General features: G+C 36.4%; 1 protein-coding gene and 1 long non-coding RNA gene across 9 annotated transcripts in view; both read right to left on the bottom strand.

Annotated features, from left to right (window-relative positions):
• Positions 1-9,493, bottom strand: part of arhgef11 (Rho guanine nucleotide exchange factor (GEF) 11) — a 193,075-nt gene extending 183,582 nt beyond the window's left edge. For 6 of the 8 annotated variants that reach the window (XM_065255066.2, XM_065255071.2, XM_065255069.2 and 3 more), the window contains exon 1: positions 8,141-9,492. In XM_065255066.2, the coding sequence (XP_065111138.2) occupies positions 8,141-8,175 (35 nt within the window). In that variant the 5' untranslated portion in view covers positions 8,176-9,492. Of the gene's footprint in view, positions 1-8,140 lie in introns of all 8 variants that reach the window. The other 2 variants (XR_010527896.2, XM_065255072.2) reach the window with 1 other exon arrangement.
• Positions 9,494-10,431: 938 nt separating this feature from the next.
• LOC135736309 (uncharacterized) lies at positions 10,432-11,558 on the bottom strand. The gene is made up of 2 exons (XR_010527895.2): positions 11,419-11,558; positions 10,432-10,782 (listed from the first exon to the last, which is right to left on the bottom strand). It is a non-coding gene; the product is annotated as an uncharacterized lncRNA (long non-coding RNA).
• Between the last annotated feature and the right edge of the window lie 4,298 nt (positions 11,559-15,856).

Below are 15,856 nucleotides of genomic sequence, written 5' to 3'. Positions count from 1 at the left end.
CCGGTGCTATATGGCACTAAAAATGGTTCTTCTATGGTTACGATCGAAAGCAACAGTTTTGGTGCTATATAGCACCGTTTGTTTTTTTAGAGTGTATGCCGACCGGAAGTTATGTATTTCATTGTATTCCAATCATAAACTGTGTGTGAGGTAAAAATTATTAATCCTTTTTGTTTAACTTTATTAGTAACACTTGAATCCTTTAAAAAAAAACTGATTACTGATAAGTAATACATTATTAATTTAATTTGTGTATGTAATTATTTTAATCTTGTCTTCATATGTTCTCTCCAAAAAATATTGGCAATCTTTGTCATATATGCATAGCTGTTTATTGTTTCATTCATTTGCATTCATTTATTTATTCCACCATGGTAAATATATTAGAATGAAGCCTCTTGCGCTGGAATGAGCTTCCCTCCCATATACGATTAAACTGAAACTTTATTACGACAGCCACTAGGGGGAGAACTCCGACTGTCATTTCCGTATGTCGTGTGCAGTTGAAAGGCGGCTTTAGTCAGCATACCTGGACAAGTGAGGTTGTTTCTTAATGGCCCTGATGTCATGTGACACAAATAGGAAGTAAACACACAGGAAAAACAGGTGAACAGAAAGAAAGATAACACATTGACAACAGTTTACAGCCATGAATTACGAAGAGAGGCCCACATACAAGACACACAAATGAACAGACAGTGATTGGACTTAATCATATAAATGGAAAGTGAAACTCCCCAAGGATCATCTGATAAAGATAGATGTTATCATTAAAGATGACTGCTCATTCATCTGAAATATGCCATAATTCCTCAAGTTCCTTCAAGTAATCACTTACACTTTTGTAAAGTGCACAAAATATTTAAAAATATATATTTATTTACTGTTGTTCTTTCTTGTTTCTTGTTCCCCTAGCATACGTAGTTCAAAATGGCTAAGGGGCTGTTTACACCTAGTATTAAGATGCGTTTTCTTCGATCGGATCACAAGTGGACAATGCTAAAAACAGGTGTAAACGGTGTAAAACGTTTTGAGTTCGTCCACGTTCAGATGTAGATGAAAACACTTTCGACCAAAGTTTTCATGTGATTACTTATTATTTACACTATGGCAGTATGATGTTCACAATTTTTGTAAATCTCCTATGTACACAAACAATTAACAGATCTCGTTTTTTGAAACAAGTCCTGCCTCCGTAACTCAAGTCGCTAATAGGATTGGCTTGCCTTTCTGTTGAGTCCCGCCTCTCTAACCCAAGTCACGTGTAATTGGCTTTGCCTTTACTCGCTGTCATAGGCTGCATTTGGAAGTATGAAGCGCCAAGCTCTGTCAACAAAACGCAACGTGCATCATGTCATGATTATGCAGGCTACCGGTGGTGAGGAAAAACATTTTTATACCAACAGTTTTATGCACAAAATATGTGACAATTTGTGTCACATATTGATTCAGCGACAGTGTTTTCTTCCAATAAATAACAAACCTATATTAAATGGATGAGTTGCAAATTTAAAGCATGTATGTCTAAACTTCTTTGCAGTATATGTACAGTATAGTGCACACTGAGCTATCTGTATGTAGTTAGTCTCAGCCTCAGACGTCACGCCCACAGAGTGTTGGCTAAACGTTTGATGTTTTTTGTACACTTTTCTGGAAACTCTGTGAGAATGTCGAGTTCGTCTTTGATTGGTTGAAATAAACCGGATTTCCAGGAGATGTGAGTGTCGCAATTAGTTTCAGTCCCTGGAAAACAAAGCTCTGACGTTCCATTGAGGAAGAGAATCAGTCGTTTTCACGTGGATAATAATGACCAGTTATCATGATCAGCTAAACATTGAATTCTCAAAAATATGCAAAGTTTGCGGCTTTGTCCAGAAAAAGCAGCGAAAAATACCAGACCTTCAGTATTAAAGGTCTGGCTATGCGATAATAGTATGTAGTTAGCAATTATATTTTTGGTTTTTGTTTCATTCAACTGACATAATTCAGTAAATAATGCCATGGGTTTTGTGATGGCTATTGAAGTATAATGTGTTTCAGCAATTTTTTTCTTGGGTGGAGCAGATCTGGAGGAATGCCAGAATTTTTACTGGCATCACAAAAAAAGTTAGAATTAAGCAAAAGTAATAAATAAAATAGAACTAATGTATATTTGTTGCTTCTGGCCTGTAAACTTAATAAATAAGATTATGATTAGAGCCCGATCGATTTATCGTTTTGCCGATTTTATCGGCCGATATGAGCCTGTCGCAGATATATCTGTATCGGCGTATAAGCCGCAGATATGAAGCCGATATGAACGTTCCTTACAGAAGACATTAAATGCTTTTGAAAGATGTAAGTACTTGTTTGTCCAGCAGAGTGCGCCCTACTGGTTGCTAATGGTGACCCAGGTCACTCACTGTAGTGACACCAGCCAACCCCCCTTCACTTTAGTCAGTCCCTCAGTTCAGGTGGTGGCAGCCACGCGGTTTCTTCACAGAATTTTACACCTGGTATTAAGACGCGCTTTGGTCGATTGGATTATAAGTGGGCGAGAAAGACACATTTCGGTTTACATTTGGTGTTTTTAATCCGTCTCTTTTGTCCACTTGCGAGTTGTTTAAAACGCAAGCGGAAGAAATGACACGAGGTGGAGAAAGGACACGCTTTAACTGACGCGCAGTCTGTGGGAGAACAGCTGCTTGTGCTGTTACTGAACATGCTCATTTCAAAGCAATTGATTAAATAAGCTCGCACAACTTTACACCCTCGCTAAATTAAAAAGGCGGAGAGCAGACCCTTTAGTTTTATAAAAGTTTAAAGTCCCGGCAGAACACTGTGGGTTTGTGTTATAAAAACGTTGTGCAGTACATTAAACATAAGCCTACATCATTATGTTGTCAGCAAGTCAAGCATTGTCACCTTAACGGTAAGTTCCTAATTAATTTTTGAAGTACATAACTTATTGTAAAGCTAATAAACAATGACTTTATAAGTTTCCATTTTCAAAATAAGCCCAATATAACATTATTCTCGTCAAAACTGGAAATCATTTAAGTTATATGTATTTTGTTTTGTTTGTGTTTTAAAGTTATTTATAGTTAGTCAAGTTTACTGTTTTGTGCACTTATATCAGAATCATTTTGGATAATAAAGTTTATTGTTAACTTGTAAAACACACCTGCCTATATTACATATCTTTGACACGTCATTTTAAGTGTTTGATCACCACATTTGTGAGTGATCATTGCAAAAAAGTATTTCTATATAGTATATTCTGTTAATGTATATAGTGTATTATATGTACAGTAGCCTGCTGTAGTATAATATACTGTAGTATATGTGTACTGTACTATAATATACAAATAAAGAATATCGGCCGATATATCGTTATCGGTCTTTTTTTTACTCGCTAATATCTGTATCGCCCCCAAAAAATGCAAATCGGTCGGGCTCTAATTATGATAACAAAAATACTATTTTAACTAGGCTATTGTTCTAGTAAACAGCGATAAACCTTTGTGACAATGCGGCTTGAAGACAATTTCATTTATTTCCCACCAATGTCAAAATCAAACTTGCGCCCTTGACTGGATGTATAGAAACCATTTCATTTTTAAAGAAAATCGCCATTAAAAGAAACACTTCAGTTTTATTTGTGAGGTGAAATTTTTGATCTAGCAAGGTTGTTACAGTGAATTTTGTGAAATTCAATATTGGTTTTTGCAATGTTGCTGTTTTTGTTTTATTTACTTTAAAGCAACACTATGTAGATGTTTTACCTTTAAATAATGTCTCTAAAATTGTTTCAGTGATAGAACAACTTTTAACTGAACAAATTGTACTGTTGCTGCAACCTGAGCAGCCTTCTAGCTGCTACAAGCACACTCTGAAAGTGGCGGTGGAGGGTAGAGCACACATCCCCGCCCCTCCCCCTGCCTGCAGAAGAGTGTCTGATACCAATTACATAGTGTTACTTTAAGTAAATATGTTTTAAATTCATAAATAGTGATTTTTTTTCTGTTTTATTCAGTGTGTAACTATTAATTGACATTAATAGCAAAGTAAATCAGTGTTAATATTTTGAAGTATTAACTGTCTATCCTTTGCTATTTAAAAATTAGTTTTTTGGTGTGACAGAATTGAATATATTTCACCTCTTGATATATTTGAAATCAAATAAGATGATTTGTCAAAAGTAATCTTAATGTAATCCAAAAGTAGTCAGATTACATTACCAATTATGCGTAATCTCTAAGATATTATATTACTGACTACAAATTTTGTCATGTAATTCGTAATCAGTAACAGATTACAGCTCATAAGTAATCTACCAAGCTCTGGCTATTCATCACACTTTTTCACATTGTGCCAATGCAAGGATTGTATGCAACAGGTTTCTTCCACAGCGAGTTGACGTGGACATGGCGGTCATTTTCATACTCTGCCCGCTTTTGACTTACAGTCTGTAAGTAGTCTATGTTTCTATATTTAAAGAATTTGCTACTGACTTCAAACCATGATTCAAACACAAGTTTTGAGCAGTGTAAAGCAGCGCTTGTTGTTTCTTGTTTCTACAATCACAAATGCAGACATAGTTTTATGTTTTAGTATCCTTATCTTATCAATCTGTTCCATTCTGCTAAAGCCACGCTGGCAAAGTTGTTCGATCAGATTTATCATCTGCACTTTCTGGATCAGATTCAGACTCGTGTTAATAAAGTAGAAAAGACAATATTATCTCCTGCTGGGAGCTAATCATTTAATTATTATTATTATTTATTTAAATTTATTATGGACATAGCAATAGCATTGTATGAACCAGATGCATTGTTTCAAGTGTTATAGCACGTGCTAATTTTCAACACCTTTTCATAGGAGGCTTTTACAACTAAAAGAACTAAAAACCACGTTGTATACAAAACAAGCACAATTACACATGAGAACAACTTTGGCCTGATTTAACCCACTGTTTGAGCTCTCTGATAAAAGATGTTGCAGTGTTTCCCATACATAGGCTCTACTTGGGCGGTGCGCCCAGGTAAATAAATTACTTTATGAATTTCCGTATTTTCTGAACTCGACTGGATGACCCGTGTTTTGTTGAGAGAGAGAGAGCGAGAGCGAGAGAGAGAGAGAGGTCGGGTGACCGTGAAGATGATGCAAGCGTCATAAACTCATCATCCAGCGCGGCAAACTGGATCAACTGCAGCACATACTGAGAAGCCAGGGAACTACACTGCGACCAAAATGTTTGCATATGCTTATGTGGATATGTTTTTATAGCATCCAAGTTGGCTTCATTTTGCGTGCAAGCACGTTGTGTCTCTCCCGTTGAGTGTCCGTTCATGTGCTCTCGGTTTCTCAATGAACTGGGTGCGACACGAAGCAACCTCAGTGTCACATTGTATCCTTCCATGTTTCTGAACTTAAGCAGAGTTTTACCATTAGAGGTCTTTCTTCACTGAAGACGCGGGACCCGTACGGTTCCGGGGTTTATATTTTAAATGGTCAGTCGGGTCCGGGTCGGTCCTAGTTTATTATTCGGATCCCAAGTCTGATTAATATTGTGTTTAAAACCAGAGTCGATCGGAGAACGGCCATGAGCGCTACCGCGCTAAAGCTCGAGTGCTGTTTCAGCGTGCCTCCGGTTTCTATGGCGATAACAACTGGCTCTTGTCACAACAAATGAAATTAATATTAATGTTTAATAAATCAAAGTATTGTGTTGTGTCACATATTATAAGTTCTTTGTCACATGTATAGTAGACCATTTTTGTCGGTGGATAATGATTGCCCTTTTCACCAGCTACCACCACAAGTAAATTTCAGATCTGTGGGAAACACTGTGTTGATATTGTTCTGCAGTTTATATCCAGTGGCGAGAGAGTTCCATAGTGTAGCCCCTCTGAAAGAGAAGCTAGACTGTCCAAAAGATGTTCTTAACTTCGGGAGCACACAATCCCCACTAGCTGACGCTCTGGTGGAGGGACTAAGAGAACCCTGACGTAGAGGGCTGCATTGGGATGGGACTCCCGTGGGACCCAACGCAAATCTTGCGGGGGCGGGCGGGTTCATCTTTGCTGCGGGCGGTCATTTTTTTGCGGGAGACCTGCGGGTCCCAGTGGGATTTTGCATGTAATAGAAATGGGGTCAACACATGAAGTTGAAAAGAAAATTAAGCTAAACATTATGTGGGACATACCGTGGCAACTTCGGGGAGCACATGCCCAATGCTGTTATACACTATGTGCCTCGCGTCTGGAAGAACTGGTGAGCACTAGTGACAAATCAGGTTGTTAACAGTTAAACTGTTTGTTTGTTTAATTAATCATTCGGTGCGTGTGTATCAAGCAGTATACATTTGAAAACTGAGGTTATGTTTTAACGGTTAATGTTACAAAACACTGCTTAAAAAATTATGTCATTTTAACTGCGTAAAACCCCACGTGGAGCGAAGGCTGAGTCAAATCCTTGGTTTCAATGCAATCGTTAGTACGAATTCAGTACTGTTTGATCTTACAGAAATTATAGTATAGCAAATATTATACTCTAACCCCAAACGAAAGCAAAGTTTAAAATGTGAGGACATGACAAAGTACGCTACCAACCAGACTCAAAACACCAAAGAAGAGCCTGGAGCAAACGAAAAAACATAGGCTATAACAGACTGCACGGTCGACATATAAATATCTTCTTTATTTGGTTTGACATGTTTTTATGAAGAAAGACAACCATATTTAGCCTACATGCTCCGGTGAAAGCCTGTTCTTAATGCCAGTGGAGAAAACTCTGCTTAAACAGGCATTTGCAGTTCCGCTTCATTTATTCATATAGAGCACCTCATATAATAAATGTTCTCAGTTTCGTTTTCCATGTCTGTCTCGTTTAGCTGTAATAACAAAATAAAATAAGCCATTACAAGAAGCTAACAAATCTCTCATGATGCGCGCTGATGCGGTGGAGAAGCACGTCTAAATTAAACCTAAATAAAAACAGACAACCCGGTGTTAAAACTGTAAATTAGTCTGCGATCTGAATTGCCAACACAATCAGACATACAAACAAATACTTTTTCATGTATATGTAATTTATATTTGATGTATATTTACATTAAAGACTGTAAAAGACAATACATGAAGTGAAAACATTAAACGAATAGTAGCATTTACCCTGCGGTGGCGCATTAAAAACAAACAAACTAACATTACAATAGCATCTTTTCCATTAGAATTATTAATTTGCAGATCAAATATTCGACCATTCGTGCACATCCCTAATTTTAAACACAATCGTGTTAAAAAGTCTGTTAATCTGGATGTTAATCTGAACCAATGTTTTGTATGAGCATGCCTTCGTGTACAGTTTTCACAAGCTCTGAGAAAATCTGCGGAAGCGGGCGGGAGTTGTCACAAATATTGCGGGCGCGAGTGGAACACGCAGGTTGCGGGAGCAGGCGGGACTGGTCATAAATTCAGCGGGTGCGGGCAGGTGCGGGTTTAAAAACACTGTCCCGCGCAGGGCTCTACCCTGCCGCATCACACTGATCAGCTTATGTTAAGGAGCGTCACATTTCCGAAACACGCTTGAGGTAATGCACTGGATAGCTGCCCAATCGGAACACGCCAGGCTTTTTCAAAACAATGAGCTTTGTAGAAATCAACTTGTTTAAAAAAAATGTACGGTATGTGAAAAATACTTTTTTTCCTACCATAAACCCTGTGAACACATTACATTACACCAAATAAACAAAAGTAATGCTCTTTTTAACCAAGTAATGAAGCTCTTTAATTCAGCCATTGTAAGCGATTGAGTTTGCTTGTTTGTTTTCTCTTATCAGACCAGGTAAAATTTAAAGCAAATGTCTACAACATAGAGTCTAAAGATACTGCAGACTACTGATAACTTAACTATATGGGTTTAGATATTTACTTAATTTGCTATTTTTTACATGTTATATGTGTCTAAAATGATGCACTATTACACTTTTCATACTTCATTGACTGACAATATCACTAAACGTAAGGCCCATACATACTAGAAGACCTTATTTATACATGAATTATAAAGAAGCATACATTAAACAATAATCAAAGTGGTTTTGGGGCACTTAAACATACAAATAATTGAGAGGAGCTGAAAAAAGGGAAAAACTCACCTGTCCAGAGTTGAGGTTGGATGTCGAAAGCTCATGGCTGCAAAGGTTTGTCCGGTTGTCTGTGAAGTGTAGTGTCAGTTTGAGATCATGTCCGTAGTGAAAGGTCAGTTGTACCTCTTTGCACTCCTTTAACTGTGCTCTAGCCTTTCATCACTACAGGGGTCAAAGTTTCATTTGGGAAAGCAAAGTGGTCCTCCACCTCATTGTTCCATTTGGTAAACCAATTTGTAATGTCCACAAAAGCCCAGTAAACCACTATAACAAATTTCTCAATTGACTGCATGTGGTAGTGTCATCTAAACATTCTCAGGGATGCATCAAAATATTTAAGTATATATTTCTGTATTATCTTCAGAGCTTAAGTTTGTTAGCCTGAAATGGTGTCAACAAATTTGGTTCAAATGCAAATGTCAACACAATGAATGTTTGAATCAAAATAAAAATTAACAACATTCAAAGCTTTCCTGCTTTTATTGTGTGGCATGCATGGCCACTAAAGTGTATAAAGTAGATATTAAGCATGTATGCGTGTTTGAGATGGACCTACAGTTCTCAGTGTTGCTAACAAGGTTTATGTTGGTCTTTGGAGGCAAATAAGGTATATTTGCAATGCACTGACATAATCAAAACAAAACGATAGGCTTATAGCAGGATACATACATGTAGACACATTAAACCACATTGGTGGGTTAAATAAAGTGCATGAACTTCAATAAACCACAACAATAAACAGGAAAAATAAAGATGACTGATTATTGCAGCTGCTTACACATTAGCCATCGACAGCCATATCCAAAACACCTACAATAATGTACAAAGTGCAAATCCATAGATTCCAGTGTTAAAGCCATAATTACCAATGACACTAGCCAAAAATATATTTAGAATCGTGCTGCTTCCAGTGTACGCGAGGCCGCAAGACGCACATCCCCGTCGCCGCGTACAAACCAACGCCGCGCGACAGCGTAGCTTTGGCGGCTTCCGTTTTTCACCTTCAAGCTCATGAGATACAACGTTAGCGCGCCAGGTTATATCCTCACACAATCTTCTTTACTTAAGAGGCAATCAAACTGCAAAGGATTTTTTGCGACCTTCACATACTCCTTTGGTGTATAGCAAAATTAATTTAAATCTTAAAGTCAACGTCTTGAATCCTGGTCTTTATTGTCTTTTGGATCCGTATCTTGCTAAATGAACCTGTTTCTTGCTATACGTTGATGTCGCCCATTGGTTTCCGGGGTTATGTTGTCTGCTGGTCTTTAACTGGTAGCACTATTTCAATGTTCAAGTGTTCGCCGTCCAGGAATACAACCATCATCCTTAGTTTTATGTTTGGGAACTAGGAAGACAAACACACTCTCGCTCGCCCTCTATCGGTTGGATTCTGGTACTGTGAGACGTCCTCCATTTGATCCAACATTATCTGCCTGCACAAGCGGAGGCTGCAGTTTCAGGACTGCAGTTTCAGGACCGCAGTTTTAGGACCCTCGTTTTTTTTTCACAGCCCCATCTAGCGAAACTGTAGCCTCTGGTGGTGCAGGCAGATGCTACTCGAAAAAAGTGCCACAAATGCATATTTTCACCCAATTTAAACTACTTTTAAAGTTTTAGATGTTTTTAAAGGTTTATTACACCCAAATACTGCTTTCTTTATTTAAATTAAATCTGATTTTAAGGAATGTTAAGTAATTATTGGCTCTACGTTGCATTATTTAATAACTCATCGAGTAAAATAAACAAGGAATCGTGTACTTACGCCTTTTTAGTCAATCACATATTCAAGAACAGAGGGAATACACAAGGATGACTCTGGGGTAGATTTAAAATTTTTGTATTTATAAAATTATATATTGCAACAGTTGAATTTTAACACACACAAAAAAAATAGTGTAACACTTTACAATAAGGTTCATTAGTTAACATTAGTTAATGTATTAACTAACATGAACAAACCATAAGCAAAACATTTGTTACAGTATTTATTAACCTAATTCTTTAATTAAGCTAAATAAAGCGTTTAATTGTTTTTTCATGTTAGTTCACAATTCATTAACCAACTATCAAGTATTACTAATTGTTGAAATTAACATTAACAAATATTAATAAATGCTGTATAAGTGCAGTTTATTATTAGTCCATGCAATTAATGTAGTTAACTAATGTTAACTAATTAACCTTATTGTAAAGTGTTACCCAAATTTGTTAATGATGTGAACAACATAAGAACTGCATGGACAACGTCTTCACTGACTCCTAAGTGAGAGAAAGATAAAGAAATGAATGAAACCAGGAACATTTAGTTGAACATGTTCAACAACTCTTTAATTTTTGATTTCAAACTTTAAAGATTTTAGTCACCACAGAGCACACACATTATATACGGTACAAAATTATATCAATCTTCATACCAAGTAATGTTCATATTAGTATTGCATAGTGTTCATTACAGGATCAAAGGTTCTTGAAACATTCATGTCAATAAAGCACATCTGAGCAGATAAAAAATAATAATAGAGAGAGATAGATAAATATAAATATTTAATATTTAAAGCACACATTGTGATGTATGCAGCAGCAACTGGATGCTGTCCCCTCTTTATTTCAATTGTTTGTCTATGATTCGATTAAATTCCTCCACTTCACTGAAATAGTACATAAAGAACATAATCACTGATTAACAAAAATGCTGTTAAAAAGTGGTTCACAGTACAGTACAGTAAACAGTACATGACACAATCTAACACATGGTATTTTAACAGTCAATTATTATGATGGCCTACTGTTATGTCTGACTATAAAAATGTCACATGTCTCAATCAACATTAAAACCACATCTAAATGAAGAGACATATTCATAACATGTATTGTGTGGTAACGTCAAAAAGGCTGACTGTGATCATGTGACAGTTAAAACATATTTATTTTATTTTAACTAAAAAAAAAACGAGTAACTAACTAACAAGTTTTTACAACCAGCGTAATACAGTTTTCTTGTACTGTCACTAAGTCAACACAAGCTTTTATGCAACAGTTTAATTAAACGAATGTGCTAACAAGTTATTTACAGCATTATTCTATAAAAAGCACGTTGAATGACCTCTGTGTATGAAATGTGCTACACAAATAAACGTGCCTTGCCATATTACGTATGATGGATAATGCAAGACTATTTAGCAAATCACAATCACTATGTTAATCGGCTATGTTAACTTTCCAATGAAATGCATCACGATTGTATTTAATGTTCAAATAAAAATTGATTCAAACTTGATACTCACACTCTGCTTGTCATCCATCTTTGTTGGTCCTCTAGTTCGCTAGGTGGCGTTGTCACTAAAAACCTAGGGTCCTATAACTGCGGTCCTATGACTGCGGTCCCGAAACTGCAGCCTCCGCTTGTGCAGGCAGATGCTACTCATTTGATCTCAGTGGAGCAAGGGAGACAGGGGTAGCTGCAGCTTGGAGCAATGGGCGTGGCAAGAGGTAGGGGCGTGGCAAGAGGTAGGGGCGTGGTAAGAGGTTTCTCATTGGTCAAAGGAGCTTCCTCCGGGCAACTGCGTTGGCCAATCAGCCGTAACCATAGTTATACGTCATTTCCTTTAGCTAAAATGAAATCGTAATTTTCTTTTGAAGGAAAGAAGAAGATGGATATAATACATGTGCGATATAATTTGATGGTCTCTTTGCTTAACGTCTTTTCTGCTTCGGGGATTATTTAATTGTTGTTGACAGATACATGTTACAGTGAGAAAAATTAATGACTGCATTTGCATCGAAGACATCCGAGTCGGCGATTTATGTCGATGTCCGTTCTGTGCTCTCAGTGTTGTTAGACCTTGTGATACAAAGCCATTTGCAAAGCCACAGATTTCGCGCGGTTCGCCATGAAGGGGGTCACTATGCGTTCTACTTAGATAGAGAGTTTGATGGCTTCTGTTCCAAGGAATGAGTTTTGAACACAAGAACACAAGCCTTTGATGACAACTTCAATTGACGTTTCAAAAAAATTATTGTAAAAATGACTGAATAAATGTTTTTTGGATAAAATGGTGTTTGTTTTGCTTAATTGAAGTTTATTAAACCGTTTTTACTTCATTTAATAATTATATGGTGAGTGTTTTATCAAACACGTACATGCCTTTGTACAGCCAAAACATTTGCTGTACCATTTTTATAAAAATAACATTACTTTTAGATACATTTTTATCTTTAAAATAATAATTAGTTTTTTACTGATTTTTTTATTTTATTATTTAGTCCAAACAGACATTTCAAGTATAATGCAATAAAAACGATGAAAACAAATCATTATAATTTTACAGCTCAAAATGTGTAAATCGGAGAATAACAAGTATAAAATGAAAAATACAAACGAATACAAAAATAAAAGTTTTTGAATCAAAGTAGTTATAGATATTTTCAAAAACGTTTTGTTTTGTGATCTCATGTTTGAAAGGGTTTCATACTGCGGGGTCTTATAAAAGGTAATATAGGAGGGTTTCTTTTATTTGTGTATTATGCATATAAAACGTAGACAAAATAATTTAATTATATATTTTTTTCCAGAAAAATATGGGTTTTGGAAACAAAGTAAAATGTCATGAGGTTCTAAATTCTAATACTGGGAATTTCTATTGTAGGAATACCTATTTTGAAGTCAGTCCAAAATGAAATAGAAAAAGGGCAATACAAAAATAAATGTTTAATATCTTTAAGTGATGTTTTACAAAAAGGGCATTTATCACAAACATTATGAATGTTTTTAATGATTGATCCTGAAAAAGTTGCGGTGGTGATGACGTCATGTAACCCGCGTCATACAGAAGGTGTCGAAGGTAATGTACTTTTGAATGAATCTCAATATCATTATTGTTATTTTTACAGTGAAAGAAATGTATTTTGTATAGTGTTATATATGCAGCTAAATATTGTGCTATATGAAGAGTTGCCATTAGGGGGCAACAGTGTTCTATATTAGAGTGAGTTCTGTACTGAATAAAGCAGTAAAAGAAGTGAGTGAATCAGCAAACCGCGTGTGAGTGTTGCTCTGTGTGTTACGATAAAATTGTTTATATACATACATCAGCAAGCAACATAATATATAGTGATTAAAGGACAAGTTCGGTATTTTAGACTTAAAGCCCTGTTTTCAGATTGTTTATGGTCAAATAGAATGGTTTTGACTGAAATTTCGACATTTTCGGCTGCCCTGAGAATTTTCGCTTGTTTGTGTTTCAGCTCAGACCTCTACAATGGCTTTATAGGTGCACTGGAACAATCCTTCCTAAAATGCATTAAACTTTCGTTTACAAAGACGTGAAACTCACCGAGTGGTCAGGGGTGTTCACTGATATGCTCACACAAAAATCGCTGCAAAAGATGCTTTCCAACAGCTGTTTTAGCATTCGTTGTTAACTTGTGGACCTATTTCCCAAAACGCCTCACACCCGTACATTCTTCCGCTTAGAGCTTGAATAATAAACACTCCAGCCCAGGAGGTGGCGCTAATCCGCCTTTGCCAATTGCAAGAATAGAAACAAAGTTCCCGGCGCGGAGTAATACCGTACCTCACAGGACGTCTAATACAGTCAATGGAGTTGGTAAAAACTACGATAAAACCTGTTGGAATGCGTCTTTTGGAGCGATTTTTGTGTGAGCATACCAGTGAACACCCCTGACCACTCGGTGAGTTTCACGTCTTTGTAAACGAAAGTTTAATGCATTTTAGGAAGGATTGTTCCAGTGCACCTATAAAGCCATTGTAGAGGTCTGAGCTGAAACACAAACAAGCGAAAATTCTCAGGGCAGCCGAAAATGTCGAAATTTCAGTCAAAACCATTCTATTTGACCATAAACAATCTGAAAACAGGGCTTTAAGTCTAAAATACCGAACTTGTCCTTTAAGTTTAGGGCTCGCTTTTATGCGGATCAGGAAGCTTTTCGCGTCCAACTGAAAAGACCTTACGGCACGCCCCATTCCTCGTGGCACGCCCCATTTCTTTCCGACCTCTTGCCACGCCCATTGCTCCAGCCTGCAGCTACCTCTACTTGGAGCAAGGCGCCGCAAGCATAACTTAAATCGCTAATTGTCTGCTGGATCAAACAGTAACGGCGCAACGTTTACTGTCTGCACAACCGCAAGCTGCAGTTTCAGGACCGCAGTTCTAGGACCCTACTTTTTTTGTGACAGCGTCACCTAGCGAAACTGTAGCCTCCGGTGGTGCAGGCAGATGCTACTCGAAAAAAGTGCAACCAATGCAGTATTTTCACCCAATTTTAACTACTTTTAGAGTTTTAGATGTTTTAAAAGGTTTATTACACACAAATACTGCTTTCTTTAGTGAAATTAAATCTGTTTTTTTAGGAATGTTAAGTAATTATTGACTCTACGTTGCATTATTTAATAACTCATCAAGTAAAATAAACAAGGAATCATGTACTACAGCCTTTTTAGTCAATCACATATTCAAGTACAGAGGGAATAAGGATTTTGGGGGTAGATTTAAAATTTGTGTATTTATAAAATTATATATTGCAACAGTTGAATTTGAACCCACAAAAAACACATTTGTATAACACTTTACAATAAGGTTCATTAGTTAACATTAGTTAATGTATTAACTAACATGAACAAACCATGAGAAATACATTTGTTACAGTATTTATTAACCTTAATCTTTATTAAGCTAAATAAAGCTTTTAATTGTTTGTTCATGTTAGTTCACAATGCATTAACAAACGTTAACAAGATTTTAATCAAGTATTACTACCCAGACAGCACACATACATCTGGCCGACGTTGTGCCGACTTTCAAAGTTCCATCGGCAAGATGTCGATCAGGGAGCGTTTGCTCATTGGGAAGATGTCGTCTAGATGTTGGCATCTCGTCGCAAATGCCCTCGGGCCGGTGTTTAAACGATGCAATTTCAGCCGCTCTGCACGGGCTTTACCAGGCATTTATTTATTAATGTAAACCTTTATTCATTCACACTTATTCAGAATAATGTGCTTCTGTGCAATAATAACTAAAAACAAGTACACCACTGTCAATAACTGTTGCAAATGTATTCATTTGACAAATATAACACATAAACAACTTGGATAACTCAGTAACAGAATATTTAGATGTGTCACACCTAAATTACATATTCTGTAACTATTATACACTGCTATACTACTGTGTTAACGTTTTGAAACACTTAACTAAAATACTTGTTTTACCCTTCAAAATAATATACTCTTAAGGTATATGATTCAATTACGTTTGTGGACAAAAATATAGTCTCAACATATACATTTATTTCAATTGAGAACTAAAATTTAATTTAAAACTTTTTTTTTCAAATTATTTGGACAAAATGATAAAATAAACAAGTAATTCCATAATACATGGAAATTTCTTTGAAAATATCTCAGGGTGAGATCTTAAATTACTGAAAAAAACCCAAGGGTATATATTTCAAATTCTAGGCAAAGGGTGGCTGCATTTGAAATGCTAAAATATAACAGTTTGGATTTCAGAAGTCTTAGTCTCAAGATAATTCACATATGTTGTACAAATGGGACACGGCCTGTGAAAACCCAGCAAAGTATTTCTTTGTGACTTACTGTTTTCTACATAAAATCATCCTACACAATTCAGAAAACATTCTCTGAAAATATAATCTTGACATCTTCAATACTGACTGAGTAAGGTCATGCCAAAGACTGAACTC

The sequence above is a fragment of the Paramisgurnus dabryanus genome, chromosome 2 (genome assembly GCF_030506205.2).
Source record: "Paramisgurnus dabryanus chromosome 2, PD_genome_1.1, whole genome shotgun sequence".
Classification (NCBI taxonomy): Eukaryota; Metazoa; Chordata; class Actinopteri; order Cypriniformes; family Cobitidae; genus Paramisgurnus; species Paramisgurnus dabryanus.
Note: the sequence above shows the minus strand (reverse complement) of the source record. Positions and strands in the feature narration are given on the sequence as shown.